Genomic DNA, 15,610 nt, shown 5'->3' with positions numbered 1-15,610 from the left:
TGTATGTTTTGAAAAATAAGAATTTGTATTGACAAGAGCCAAATTTTACATACAACGTTTTTTTAAAAAAAACATCAGAACACAATATCTTCTTTCCATTCCTAAAATTTATACTCATGAGACTGATAAAAGCCTACAAGCAGAAATCGTTAGTCAATTTTCAGTTACTAAAAATATTTTATTAAATTATTGATAAATAAGATTTTTACAAAACACATTGCATAGAAAAAGGTAAAACTGCTTGTGTTCCCAGGACTCTCTACATCTTTTGTTGCGGAGGCTTAGCATGTCTTCGGGAATGGGTCTACATACAACTTGCTTCAAGGTTGGCTCACCTGTGCAGCGGCCGCCTACTTCGGAGCAGAGCACCTCAGGGCGTTCATGAAGAGTTAAGCTGCTGCACAAGATTTTCAAGACATTTCAAATAATAGGCACTTAGAGAGGTTTCTTCTGAGTCTGAGAAAGCTGAGACAGAAAGATCAGAGCACAGAAGAGTAAGTTTATTTAACGTCAGCATTGCACTGAGCAGCAGACACACACACTAACCTATGTGAACAGAACTGTGTATAGCTTCCAGTTCTATTTCAATTCTCGATGTGCTAGCACTGTAAGGATATTTTTAAATTTAATATTTAAAATACATTTTAAATATTAAGACACTGTAAAATTTCTCTTTAGTTAATGGTTTAGCCAAAGAATAGAAACAAAAAATAACACAGCCCCATAATGGACACTTAACGACCTATAAGCCCGAATGAATGTCTTGCTTTTTTATGTACCATCCCTAATACATAACTCAGTTATTCACTACTGACAGAAACCCATGGTCACAGCTAGGAAAAAAACCCCAAATCCCACAACTGAACCACTTACCAAAAAAAAAAAATCACACTTTATAAAAACACAAATTAATAACCAATAGACACAGAGTAGTACAGGAAAGACACAGTTCAGTGTCTTAACAGAAAAAAGGTTTAGAGAATAAAGCTTGTTGAAAACTGGTGTCACTTAAAATGAAAAATGCCCTTTGAGAGGAAAACCCTGCCTCATACCATGATCACATCACAGGGCTGAGTGGGTGCAGGGATAATGGGATCTATTCTTAGACGACTGTAATTCAGCTTCCTGACGTTGGGTCAAAGTTTTCTGTTCAAGGTCAATTTTAATTGGGCCCAATTCTTATCACCCGAGAACACACCGTAGCAGTGGTAGCCATTGGCAGAAACAGATTTGGTACAAGAAAAAAAATGACCGAGAGAAAGACCACTGACATGTCTTAAGAAACTACTACGTCTCAAATATTCTCACCTATTACAGCATTTTATTACTGAAAAAAAATATTTACAGTGAAAAGCATAGATCAAATACTGGTCCACTTTACAATGCCTTCACAAAGAAGTTTGCTTCCTCACGATACTTTCACAAAAAAGCTCCTCAGACGTCAGTGTAAAAATCATTGTAGGAAACTGCCATTCTGCTGTGAACTGTCCAAATATTTCATTAATCAGGGAAGTCTGTATAGATTTCAACTATAATCTCTTTAATAATAAAACTTACTTTTCTTTGCTAAGGAATATGCTTCTTCCACTCTTCTTTTTATTGATGGATTTTTCAAAGTTGTTTTTGCCTAGAGATAATACAGAGCCATCCATCAATCACGTTTAGTCCCATGTGCTTAAGAATCAGGACGGCAGAGCACTAACTCTGTGCTTGTGGATTACAGTATTCAACAAGACACTGCAGAAGAGAAGGAAGCAGCCAGAGAAGCCGGTCCGTCCCGCTGTGCCCCCCACTCCCCTCCCCGTGTAACCAGGTTCTTCCTCTGCTGTCCCATGCTCACTCCCCCCGCCTCCATGTAACTAGGTTCTTCCCCCCGCCTCCATGTAACCAGGTTCTACCTCCGCTGTCCCGTGCTCTTCCTTTCCTCCCCTTCCCCCCCTCCCCCAATCTCAATTTGCTGCTTTCAACTATGCAATCTTAGTTTCAGCGTTTCATTATTCCCTCAAACCTCAGATTTCAGATCAACAATATGGAATATGAGCAGTTGGTCAGTTGCTCACGTATTTACTGAGGGACTCCAAAACGCCAGAGCGTGTGCTGGGCCCTGGGGGTCAGGGGTGCCGGGGACAAGAGTGGCCTCTGTCCCCCTGTGCGCTGACCCAGCCAGCAGGGAGGGCAGCCCACTGACCAGGGCCGGCTGGCTGCCTGAGCACCACTCAGGGACCCACCTGCTGGTCACCACCTAGCCGCCAGGGACACGCAGCTATCTCTCTGAGGAGTGAGATGTCTGCCATCCAGAGAGCTGAGGCCAGAGAACCTGCCTGCCATTCTCACAGGGCTGGCCCTGTGAGAAGTGAGCTGACTTCAAAGCTCAGCGATGACATGTCTGGGAGAAAAGTGAATCCCACAATTGGATAAAAATTCACTGTCTGGCTGGATGTCAAGATGAATTTCTCCCGGACACATCTTTTAGGAAAAATGATTCATAGTAACACTGCAGGAATATGGCAAATCTAGTTCTATTAACAAGGGAGAATTCACCCAAGAGAGACACTTGGGACTGAGGCGCCTCCTATGGAAATGATAACATGAGAGATTCCAACCAATGGTTTACTAATGGTTTGAATGCACAAAGGCAACACTGTCTTTGACTTTTTTTTTTCCTTGCTGACACTCCTCTGACATCCCGAGAAGCTTGGCGTTCGCCCCCCAGGGACAATGATTTTAACAACTGACCTTCTGGTAATTGTGAATGAGAGCCCACAGTGCGGCTGCTCCAATCCTCTGGGCATTTTGATTCTCACTTTCCAGACAAGCAGCGAGCACACTAATCACTTTCTCTAATAATAAACACACACACAAAAAGAAAGGGTCAGGTCCAGACAGTAGTATTCAAATCTCAGACTAGTCAAAGATACCCACTTTTCACCCATCCAATACATACAAAGTTGGCAAAAACAATCTTTTACATCATGTGATATGTGGGAGGACAACCCTAAAACAATTTTTAGAACAGGTGCAGAACCATAGAAGCCGTGGATGCTTATCTTTTTCGTCCCTAATTCAACAAAGCCACACTCCTTTAAAGACAACGACAGGGCAGAAATAAGCAATTACACAATGAGTTTACTAATGAACTCTTTGATCATAGCTGACATTTTCACATGCAGGAAAACAGAACTTACTCTTACGATAAATTATAAAGACATTATAGGAACATATCAATAGCAAGGGCTGCTATAAAGAAAAAAAATCAAGAAATACCATAGTAGCTAAGCCTTTTAAGAAAGGACTAAACATTTCAAAGGTATTTTTGTGTGTAGGTATGTGAGGTTATTTAAAGATATAACAACATATAAGATACACCCTCTTTGAGCAAAGCTAGCCAGAATATGGAATCAAGACTTACAGATTATCTGCAGCAGCCTCCAGCTTTTAAAGTAGAGACATCTAGCCCCAAGGAGACTGTCCAAGTGTTTCAGAGCAATACATGAACCCATTTTATTACTTAACTCTATCAAATTATTTTCCCTCTTAAGAGAGTGATTTTTAAGACATAATACATTCTTAGGGTTGAAACACTTGTTATTGGGAACTCTCTCCCTGTGCATGACTGAGGGCAGAGTCTGTGTAGAATCTGCTCACTGGCGAATATCCACAGTGCAAGTCTACTGTAGGGGCATAATAAACTCTAGCTGGATGAAAGATACCATAATGAAAGCAAACAAGAATGCTGTTTAAGTGATCCTATCTAGAATTTTTAAAGAAATTTTAAGAAATTTAAAATCCTCTATAGGAAAAAGTAAATAAAAAGCTGCTCCATAAAGTGAACTCTGTGCAGTAAAGGGACAGACAGAGAGGAAAGGAGGTGTGGGCGCTGCAACCTTCCCGCCACCCACCACTCCTGCTTGACCACCTGCTCTGCGCTCTCTGCTTCTCCTGCACCATAACCTACAGGAGCCAGCCTACGTAAATAGCTATCTGCGAAATTCATCATGCGAGGTCATTTCAGACGATGAAATTCATCATGGGAGGTGATGCGTGGCAGACTCTTAGGGAACAGCATCAAATGAGAGGGCGAGTTCTGTGTTCTCCATCTGAGTACCAGCCAGGGACATTTTCACACTTTGCAGCAAGCCCTCAGAACATATAACCCATGGTCTATGTAAGCTGATACAACTCCTCTGTCCAGTTACTATCTCTTACATTTTTAAAAGAAAGTACATATACAGGACAATTCATGTAGTGACCCCTCTGATAATGCAAGTAGATCAATTTTTAAAAAAAATTTTACTGTGAAATACAACATGTACACACACAAAAAGCATATAAAACATTTTTAAGTTTAACCAAGAAGTATGATGTGAGCTCTCAAAGAAACATATAGATAATCTCTTATTTTTACTTATCTGCTTGGAATTATCTGAGTCTCCTGAATCTGTGGATTAGTGTCTGATGAAAACAGTTCTTGAAATGTTTAGTGATCGCTGCCTCAAACACTTTCTCTCACTTCCCCTTTTCTGTGAGGACTTCAATGCACGTGCAATCAGACTGCTCCAGTATGTCCACTCTGTCACTTAGCCTTTTTTTTTTCCCCTTAACCCTTTATTCTTCTCTGTGCTACATTCAGGAAATTGCTTCCTGATCTATCTTTGAATGCTTAAATTTTCTCCTCCACTATACCCAACTTGCTGCCAGACATGTATACTGAATTTTAAATTTTGGCTCCTGTCCATCAGAACTTCCCACAAAGATGGAAATATTTATATGCCTGCAGTCTAATAACATAGCCAATAGCCACCTGCAGCTAAGTGTGATAAACAAATTGAGTATCTTAATTAATTTGCACTTAAACACCTGTAAGGGACTGACATTATCGTACTCAACAGTGAAGTTCTGTTTGGTTCTTTTTTCACATCTTTCAATTTTTCAGTTTCTCATTCCCTGCAAATACTTTCAAGCTTGTTGTTTACTTATCTAAATGCAGCATCACTAAAGTTGTCTGCAAGTCTGTGTTTCACAATTCAGGCAGGTAAGCTGGTATTTTGCCCCTGCTGTTGCTGTTGCTCTTTCATGCTGCCATTTCCCTGACATGCCTGGTCATCTTTAACTGTGAATTGGCTGATGCTTTTGAAAAACTGTTTGTGGAGGTTCCCTGAGGCCTAGGATGAACCTGTCCTCTGCCCGTTAGAGGGCAGTTCAACTGAGGAGCAGCTCCCACCAAGGTCATGGGCCACTTGTCTGTGTGTCTCTGGGCTGAAAAGCTGTGAGGGGCGGTCTGTGTGGCACCTGTTTTTCTTTATCATTGCCTGGATGAGGCTCAGGGCACCAATTTAATTCTGATTCACCTTCTTCTTTTGTGGCTCAGCTGGTAAAGAATCTGCCTGCAATGAAGGAGACGTGGGTTCGATCTCTGGGTTAGCAAGATTCTCCTGGAAAAGGGAAAGGCTATCCACTTCCATATTCTGGCCTGAAGAATTCCATGGGCTGTATAGTCCATGAGGTCAAAAAAAGTCAGACTCGACTGAATGACTTTCACTTTTACCTTTTTCTAAGAGGTTAGTTCTTTGAGATTCCAGCTTAGTATCTGCAGGATGGCCCATAGGACTTGAGACAGTCTGTCCTCGAGGACCCTTCCCATTTGGCACTCATGGCCCAAAGCCCGAGCACACCGGCTGGCCAACGTCCTTGGAGCGGAAGAGACTTCTCCAGACTTCTTACCATCCTGGGCACAGACTGCCAATCAAAATTGGCCTGGAAGTTTCCCACTATCTTCAGTTATTTGATTTTTTTAAGGTGAATTTTAATATATTTTACCTGGCACGTTTTTGTTTTGCTCAGAGACCTGGTCCGACATGACCGGAAACAAGACACCCTCTGGATCTGTTCACACAGCAGTCAAGCCCCACTGCCCACTCCACTCCAGACCACCTAAACCTAAACTGGATGTTGGCTGCTGCTGATCAGAGTCACGTGGCCTTGCCGGGAAGATCTTTCAGCCGCATGACTCAGCCAAGCTCCTTCCTTCCTCTGGATCCCCAGGTGGAAATGGAGGCCGCGCCTGGGACACATCCACGGAGAAACTGCACAGTCACTGCCTCCCAGCCACCTTGGAGGCCCCTCATCTCACATCTGTGGGGCTAGGGAGCCCCCTTCTTCAAGCTCATGGAGGAGAGAGAACACTGCTGATGCAAGGAAATGCTTAAAAATAAATCCTGAGTGATCCAGAAATGGAAGATGCAGGCTTCTCTCCTTCAGCTCTTCCTGACCCTCTCAATAATAAAAATACAAAGAAGAAACGTCTTTGGTCCCCAAAGAAGAAACTTATCCTGAGAAAGGTGATGCTAACAGGCGACCATGGAACGGGGACAGGCACCTCCCAGAGGCTCTCGTGTCCCATGAGGCAGGGTCCTATTGTCACCCTCATTTCAGCAATGTGAGGACAGAGGGGGACACAGTGAAGGAGGGCAGAAACCTGGAAACAAAGCCACCAACACTCCCATCGATCCCTCTCCGGGAAAGGAGATGACAGTTAATTCAGGTAAGTTAAAGGCTGGCTGAGCTTCTAAAATCTTTCGCTGAATTTCTAACAATTCAACAATTATCATCAGAAAAATAGAATCATGACCATACACAATAATGTAATCAGTTTTCCATTTGGGAAATTCCATGTTTTGTAGAAAAACACTTCTAAGAAAAGATTAAGTGGAAGACATGAAAAGAAAAGAGAATTAATACATCTGGAGCACCTACCACATTCCATAGACAGGGCTGGCAGTTTATGTGTTAAAACTGATTTCTACCAAAGTCAGGAAAGGAGGGGTTCTTTTGCAGATGAAGAAACTGGACCCAGAGAACCAGCACCCAAGGCCCCAGCGTCCAGCATTGGATACATGGGGTCTAGAGTCCACCTCTCCTTTTTTTTCTCATGATAACACGTCCCCTTATAAAACCTGAAATTCACACACTCCTCACAGAACAGCACATGGCTGCAGAAACAGAGCGCTCCATTTCTCCTGTTTCAGAATTTCTGATTCCTCACCAACCCTCGCCTCCATCTGTCCCGAGGGCAGAGAGTGAGGTCGCTGTGGGGCTCCTGTCACCATGTGCTCGCGGGTCCTCAACTCCGCGGCCTGCTCACTCTCTCCATCTCACGTGCCCCCCGGGAGCCCGCTCGTGACGGGCACGATCATAGCTGCCCCGGGTACACACAGCAAAAGAAGCAGAAACCTCCTGACCCGTGAGACCTTCTGCTCTAGTGCGGACAGAGGAGGAATGCATGGATGTACACTGAACACGCAGCGTATCAGCTGGTGGTGACTCTCCAGAGGAAAATGAAACGGGGAAAGGAGGCAGAGAGAGAGAGGGTGGGGGAGGCAGGAGACGGGCGCGGGGAGCACCAACCACGCAGACAGGCCGTCTGGAAAGGCTCCAAGGGCGGGGCCGTGCCTGCCCAAAGGCGCAAGAGTCAGAGGACCAGGAGGAGGGACAGGGGGAAGGAGGGGCCCAAACTCTCCCAGGAGCTGCCTCCTGAGCCCAGTGTGGCACTCGTGCGGTGATCCGTGAACGCCAGGCGGGAGTCACGCCCGATCCGTTCCCACAGCCTCCGCCTCCAGCAGAGTCTTAAACATGGCTGGTGCTGAATGACCACCAGGCGGACTGTTTATAAAACTACTCTGTTTTAACCTGAACATAACGCTGTGTGGATAAGCACGTGTATCAGTGGATTCATCTGGTGTAAAAGGAGAAGACTCACCGTTAGCCAGGATCTTGGGCTTGTTGGCAGGACTGAAGCAGATGTTATGGAAAATAAGAAGGGGGATGGAGAGGCTGCTCTTGTGCTTGAATCTGCTCATCTCTGTGAGCAGGTCTAGACAGCCGTCCAGCCGCAGAATCACCTGCTGCCCGTCTTCTTCGAAGGACATGTTCAGCAGCAGCTTCAGCCAGAGCACGCTCAGGTTACTCAGATGTTTGTTTCCCCCTTTCGGCAAGGTCAGAGACAGAAAGTTCTGCAGGAAGTTACTCTGTGGATAAATGGAGACAACGTTACTTTACTTTCTCCCTGAGTCTTTTAGAATTACTTCCGAGTCCCACAGAGATCAATTAACCAGCATTCTGCTCCTGTTTTCCTTTAAATTAAAGAAACTTTAATTTCTCCTTCCTCCCAATACCTTCCCAATACTCTATCGACACTGTTTCCAAGTAGAAGTGAAAAAGTAAAGGAGAACAAAATAGTGCTCAAATTTTAATTCCTACTAATCAATCCCTGACGATGGATAAAGCAACTAGTCAACTCAGTTATTTAGGATTGATCATTCAGTTTGGGGACTGTTTCAGGCATCTTGGGTTTTTCTCTTCCTGTCTGCCTTCTGGCAATTTTGCTACTTATTGAGAGCTATCCTACAGGGAGGAGAAAGAAACAAAATCCCAGTCAGTCTTGGACACCAGTTAATAACTGTGGTATTACTAAGGATATTTGAATCTTTACAGCTACAAGTGTTTTGTTTTTTGTTTTTATCTGTGGGTATATCTTATACCTACTTTACCCAACCGCTTATCATCACTGAAGATTTCTCATGGCTACGTGTCATTCTTGTAAACTTAGAGCAAAGAAAGCTCCAGTACTTAAATGTAAGAGTCATTTCAACCTCCAAATAAAACCCCTTCCAAAAACCACACCAAACCCTGGACTATGTGAAAGAGAGTGGCTTACTGCCTAGAATAATCTATATGCAACAGGAAATAAAGCATAAAGGTATCATCAAGAAGCAGCCTGGGCTAGCATGGGAACCAGTCAAACGAGCATTCTGATCAGGGTACAGAAATAGGAACATTAACTTTCACAACTCTCCAGGATACCCATGTCTCTTCCTGTTTAACAATCTACTCGGGCTTATTTCTTGGGTTCCTCTAAACCTACATCAAGATTTTGGCTTGAATCTATAAAATAAATTTAGCACTTTTATGTAAAAGGACTCTGAGTGCGAGAACAAAACGAGCTATAGGAGCCTTAGCCACCCCACCCAAAATAGTCAAACTACACCCTGTTCTGTCCTGTAGCCATCACTCACGTCTGCTCCCCTCTCACCCAAACAAGGGCTGGTTAGATTCACCCCTTGCCTTTCCCATTCAGCCAGGTTCTGCCGTGACCTTGGAGACCTGGAGCTGACAACGGTGATAAAATACAGAGCAGAGTCTTAAATCGTAAATAGGCTCTGGGCATTCCCTCTTTCTGCTGGGCCTAAAGACTTGCAAAGAACGTGCCAGCCAATGCAGGAGACACTAGAGATGCAGGTTCAATCCCTAGGTCAGGAAGATTCTCTGGAGTTGGAAATGGCAACCCACGCTAGTATTCTTGCCTAGAGAATCCCATGGACAGAGGAGCCTGGAGCTACAGTCCACGGAGTGGCAAAGAGTTAGACACGACTGAGAGACTGGGCATGCACACACACACAAAGACCTTTTCAAACTTCCCACACTGGTTAGGATGCAAAGAAATATGCCCTGGTAGACAGATATTTTAGAATCTTAACTGTATAACAGCATTCATGACATTTTCTGGTAACTAAACAAGAGTTAGGGGAGGTGTAACTCCAAGTGTCTAGGGCTCGTCATGACAGAGCAGCAGAGGGAAAACAACCTGACTGGCCTCTACCTGGAGGGGAGCCTGATCGCACTGATATCAGAATATGCTGAAGTTCAGCAGCCAGATCAGAGATTGGGAGTTGAAATACTTTAGAAAGCATTTTGTTTAACCTAAACATTTTTTGAGTGAAGAAACTGAAGCTTTTTAAAGGGAATAAGCACCAGTCAGTCACACGTCAGATCCGAGAGTAGCGCTTATGTCCCACCTGGAAATTCCTACTTTGCTTCCTACCAACATGTTCTCTGTAAGGAAGTGGCAGAAAGCACTGTCCCCCCACCCCCAGGCTGTGCTTTCACACATGTGGAAGGATGGCAACCACAAAAATTCAGTCCAGGATAGTCATACACACATACACACAGACCAGCTATCCAGCCACATGCTAGTAAATAAACAGCTGAGGCTGAAGCAGTAGGTCCTCAATTTGCGTGGAGTGAACGTTCCCACCATGGCTGATTTCAAGATACCATGATGATGCCAGCTGGACTGCAAAATTCTTGAAAATGATCAACAAGACTCATGAACCAATGCTGAGTTAGCACAACATATCACTGAGAAAAGATCTTTCTTTAGTAAGACTTTTTATTTAGAGACTGTACTCAAAGTGTATTTTTTTGGGGGGGAGGGATTGCAGTGATGATACAATAGAGGAAAAGGGGACTCAATTCTTATGAAAGCTGTCAACTTTTTCAGTTTATCTTGGCCTTCATGTAAATGATACAGAAATACTCAAATGCCTGTGGACTATTAAGTAACAATAACCAGTTCATAATCAGATTTTAAGGGATCTTCCAAACTAGGGATTCTGTTTATATATCACTAAATACAGTCTAACTGAACATGTGTAGTAGATTTTGTTTAAACCAGCAAGCCTCCTTTAAAGTGCCCTAAGTTAAAACCAGTGATAAGAATTCAAGTTTTGGCACAAGGGTCCCAGAGAACTGAAAAATCACCTGTGACATAAAGAAGTTAGGTCTAACTTGGGGGAAAAGGGCTGCAATTTCAAAAATCATTTGACAATGTCAATTGACTTGTAATTGTTACTTCTCAATTTGGTCTGTTTAAAGACCAATATATTACTTTTGGGCTTCCCTTGTGGCTCAGACAGTAACGAATCCGCCTAAAATGCGGGAGACCCAGGTCCGATCCCTGGGTTGGGAAGATCCCCTGGAGGAGGGCATGGCAACCCACTCCAGTATTCCTGCCTAGAGAATCCCCATTGACAGAGGAGCCTGGTGGGCCACAATCCAAGGGATCACAAAGAGTCAAGACACGACAGACCGACTAAGCATAGCACATACTACTCTTATGATCTCAGACAGATGAAAGACAGCTGTCTTTCTGAAACTATCATTTTTGAGAGAGAGAAAATACAATCCAAAAGCTAAGAAGATAAATTAAAAGGAAACAATATAGTCATATTCTAGTTTCCATCACTTTTCCTGTGTCAATAGGCTGTAAACAAAGTGAACCCTTCTAATCTCTTTACAATCCTTTAAAATAAAATGCTTGAAATCATAATAAGTTTCCCTAAAAACCGAATTCTAGACTTTTCACACATGTCCTGGGTTGGAAAGGTATTTTACAAAGTCTCTTTTTTATGAAAGGAAGGCGAGTGTAATACTCACTTTCTGAATTACCCCTTTACAGTCGTGAGATAAGGCCAGGTTTGAAAGAATCATGAACACTGTCTGCTGAACAGCCGTGTTCTCTGGAGGCACCTGGGAGGCCATCTTCAGGATACACAGCATCAGGGAGCTGCCGGGGGCCCCTCGGTGTGCGGCTTGAACAGGATGCTGTCCGTAACTTGACCAACAGAGGGAACTGCAACCTTCAAAAACAGCAGCCGTCACAAGGTGGCTCAGCTTCACGCTTTGGTTCAACCACCTGAGTGGTGAGCTCGTCCGTCTGTGGAACGACTCGGTCATTAACCCGTCAGCTGCAAGCACCCCGAAGGCCGGTGCTGGTGACCTAATGGACCGAGGGGCTGGCGATCTCAATAAAGTACTGAAAGCACTATGACTCCTGTCTCCATTTTACAGAAGGGAAAAATCGAGGAACACAATAAACTGGGGCCGCGGGGAAGCACAAATGCCACCAGGATGGGCGGCTGCAGAGTGGAGGCCGAGGTCAGACTCTGAGGAGTAAGCCACCCTCAGCACAGCAGTGATGAGATGGGCTGCGTATGGTCCCCAGTTCTGGTCCCTTCTGTCTTTTAATATTTGGAAAAGCCAACTGCTGAGCTGCTGAATTTGCTAGAAAAAGCAGGCGAACCCCAGACTTGCTGGCTTAAACCTCACTCTGTGCCCCTGAGTTTACATGAGAAATGCATACTGCCTGCAGGGCCCCACTTTCTTTCACTCAGAGAGTGTTTTTCAGTTTCTCCTCCCTTCCCAAGTCGTCGCCTGCCTGCCTTTCTCACTCTCAGCTGTCGGCCACTAACAACAGGGCCTATGGGAGGCGCTCAACAAAACGCCTGACAGAGGCAGGAGAGAAAGAGGCACCCCAGTGACATCAACTGTCACCAAGCCACCCGACCCCAGGACCACCTGTCATCATACCAGCCTCCTGTTCTAGAATCTATAAAAGCTTAACCTTTACCTGGTTTTTAAGGTCTTCTATCACACTTTTCCCTCTCCCAATTCTCCTATTAAATCCAGTGTTCTCCTGTGGTATCATCAGGACAGTTTCTCCCTCTACGCCCTGAGCTGTCTGATGACTCTTCTGTCTCATCAAACCATTCACTCTTATAAATCCCTACAGGAAAGCATACCTCTAACCAACACACCCTCAAAATAAGTGGAAGAAACACTTCAAAAAGTATATTCATTTTTGCACTTTAACAACACTAGTACTTTAGTACATTACTGAAAGGCAGCATCGGGCTCAGTTTACCATTTGGGAAATTTGCGGTGTAGACACAAAGCAGCTGCAGTGCAACCTGCATCAGTGAGTCATCCATCAAGAGCCAAGGCCAGAGAGCATGCAGGACGGGGACCAGGTGAGCGTCCAGAGCCGCCTCCTGTGGCGGGAAAAGAGGCAAGGCGGCATTAGTCTGAATAATGAAAATATAAACGAAAATCACAGCCAAAACATCTTCAACACAGGAGACAAAAACAGAATTCATTTTGTTCTGATTGGAGAACAGAATCCTGTGGACAGGTTCAGAACCCTGAAACCAGGACCACCCTGACCATGAGACCCAGTCTCAGGAACTCCCTCCAACACTGGGTGACCAGGATATGCAACTTAGGTAAGAAATGAAGAAAAACAGCTTCTGAACACGTACATTAAGCAAGACAGTGGTACCTTACAGCACTGAATGAGCCCTTGCAAATGCTGTGATACAGTTAAGAAATGGGATTCTCTGCTCAAGGAAACATGCTGATCAACTCTGAGTCCTCCCTACCTGCTCTTCTCCTGTGTGCATATGCACACCTAATGTGTGTGGCCAGATAGGTCAGAAGATCACTGCTTTTATTTATTTATTTATTTATGTTTACTTTATTTTACTTTACAATACTGTATTGGTTTTGCCATACATTGACATGAATCCACCACGGGTGTACATGCATTCCCAAACATGAACCCACCTCCTACCTCCCTCCCCATAACATCCCTCTGGGTCATCCCCGTGCACCAGCCCCAAGCATGCTGTATCCTGCATCGGACATAGACTGGCGATTCGATTCTTACATGATAGTATACATGTTTCAATGACATTCTCCCAAATCATCCCACCCTCTCCCTCTCCCTCTGAGTCCAAAAGTCCGCTATACACATCTGTGTCTTTTTTGCTGTCTTACATACAGGGTCATCATTGCCAAGATCACTGCTTTTAAATGAGTTGAATATGGCAAAATCCAGTCAAAATATTATGCTATCTCAATAATTCTTAAGGAATTCAGTTTTCATTATGAAGATCACTGGGACAGTATTATGGATAAAATATAACTATTGGCAGCAAATGCAGCAATTTCTTCATGAACAGACTGACGAGGCAGTTTGTAGGCCCACACATGCACACACACGTGGGTGTTTGTTCAATGCCCTCACAACGTCACAAAGAGAGAGGCGAATTGTTCCCAATGCTGTTCCCCTTGCTCCCCACTTTCCACGAGCCTGGAGGGCAGCCCCACGACCACAGAGGACAACCACGTTTGCTGTTTCGTGGAGAAGACAGAGCCAGGCAGGGATGAGCTCCTCCTCGACTCCACATGGCTCATCTGGGTCTCCTCCCATCCCTCCTTCCTGCCTGGCAGGGAGGACCCCAAGTCCCTCTTCTGGCAGCACTGATCCATCCGTGTCCTGGACAGAGCCCACTGCCTCCTCAGGGCTCTGAGTCCATCTAGGAGGTCGTTTCTTCCTCTGCTTAATAACTAGTCCTCGATTTGCTTACTTCTGTCTATACTTAAGCACTACCTGTTAGAAGAAGTCAACATATAGGCTAGCTTCCTTACAACTACATATTCTCAATTATAAATGATGCTTTTCATAAGCGAGCTTCTTGCTGTCATTTCCCAACCATTATTTCATCTTCAATTTCTTTTCTGAACCGATGATGCTGGTAAAATTGTTCCTACCTTTGTAGCTGTGAAACCCTCGGGCACTGTGGCATCTATTAAAGGCTCTTTTTTCTTCATTTCCATGCAGCCCTTCTATCCTTTATTACCTCCAAACTCTCCAGCATTCCCTACACAGTCTCATTTTTAAATAGTTGAATTTTCCGAGGATATGACCTAGGCTTTCACTACGTACTCTACTGGGAAATTTCAACAACAGTCACGGCTACAAACACCTCTATCCAGCGCTAACTCCTAAGACCCCCCAGTCTGTGCTGCTCCTCAGAGCCCCAGGCCCACGTGAACCACTGACTGCCAGCCGTTCTCCACCCCAATGTCCCACAGATGGGCAGACCCCAGTGAGCATCACTCACAGCAACATTCTGCTCTGTGACTCAAGCCTACATTACACTTGAGCCTGGAAGTTGCTCCACATCTCTTCATCCCTCGGATCCTCAAGTCTGCCCCTCCCTCCCCATTCTCCTCATCACCTCCTGCCTGACCAGCATCGTCCCCCACCTCTAACCCTCAGTCCATCGACCTCACCAGCCCTGGGCTCGTCCCAGTGTGAAAGCTCCTCATTGTCACACATTTACGGACATCAGGGTGGCGTGGGCATGGAGGACTTGCTGAGTCACCACAAGAGTGACCAACACTTAGTACTGGGAGTGTGTGACACCCCTCAGGTAAGTTGGAACAGGAAAAGAAATTAAGGCTGTCTGTCCCACAGAACTATGTTTATCCTCAAGAGTCATCTGAATATTCTTCTTTGGATTTATTCGTTATTAAGCAACTTGGAAATGCACACATGCTTTGACCTGTTGAGAGATTACACTTTCATAGCTGGCTAACATGTTACAAATGTGAGCACTACATTTACACCCAGTGCCCAGGCCAGCATCTCGTGAATCTACAGGCAGATGCTACCTGGGAAGTGTGCCAGAGTACTGCCTGAGTGAGGTGTCATAGATGAACACTAACTGCATCCAGTTGCAAGGACACCAGCAAATTGAGTGACATTACTAATGAAACATATCAATACTTAATTCCCATGAAATTGTTTTGAAATGTAAATTGTTAGGCATGTGTCTTGAGTAAATTATTTTATATAGTTTAAGGAATATGTGCTCCAAATGTTCATTTTCTAAGATATACTTTTTCCAATTTTATCACAAGTAAAATAATGAAAAAGGTAATACTGTATAGCACATGGAACTCTGCTCAATGTGATACGGCAGCCTGGATGGGAGGGGAGTTTGGGGGAGAATTGGATACATGTATACGTATGGCTGAGTCCCTTCGCTGTTCATCTGAAATTATCACAACACTGTTAATCAGCTATGCCCAAATATAAAATAAAAAGTTTAAAAAGAGGTAGGAAATTTTTTTTTTTAAAGAAAGCTTC

The 15,610-nt window shown here is 44.3% G+C and overlaps 1 protein-coding gene across 1 annotated transcript in view; it reads right to left on the bottom strand.

Moving 5' to 3' along the window:
* Positions 1-287: 287 nt before the first annotated feature.
* RTTN (rotatin) overlaps positions 288-15,610 on the bottom strand; it is a 108,944-nt gene continuing 93,621 nt past the window's right edge. Inside the window, exons 44-49 of the mRNA XM_068993831.1 lie at positions 12,539-12,665; positions 11,272-11,474; positions 7,757-8,024; positions 2,737-2,840; positions 1,558-1,627; positions 288-465 (exon numbers count right to left, since the gene is read on the bottom strand). Of these exons, the coding sequence (XP_068849932.1) occupies positions 380-465; positions 1,558-1,627; positions 2,737-2,840; positions 7,757-8,024; positions 11,272-11,474; positions 12,539-12,665 (858 nt within the window). The 3' untranslated portion in view covers positions 288-379. The remainder of the gene's footprint in view (positions 466-1,557; positions 1,628-2,736; positions 2,841-7,756; positions 8,025-11,271; positions 11,475-12,538; positions 12,666-15,610) is intronic.

The sequence above is a fragment of the Capricornis sumatraensis genome, chromosome 21, assembly GCF_032405125.1.
Source record: "Capricornis sumatraensis isolate serow.1 chromosome 21, serow.2, whole genome shotgun sequence".
NCBI classification, from domain to species: Eukaryota; Metazoa; Chordata; class Mammalia; order Artiodactyla; family Bovidae; genus Capricornis; species Capricornis sumatraensis.
Note: the sequence above shows the minus strand (reverse complement) of the source record. Positions and strands in the feature narration are given on the sequence as shown.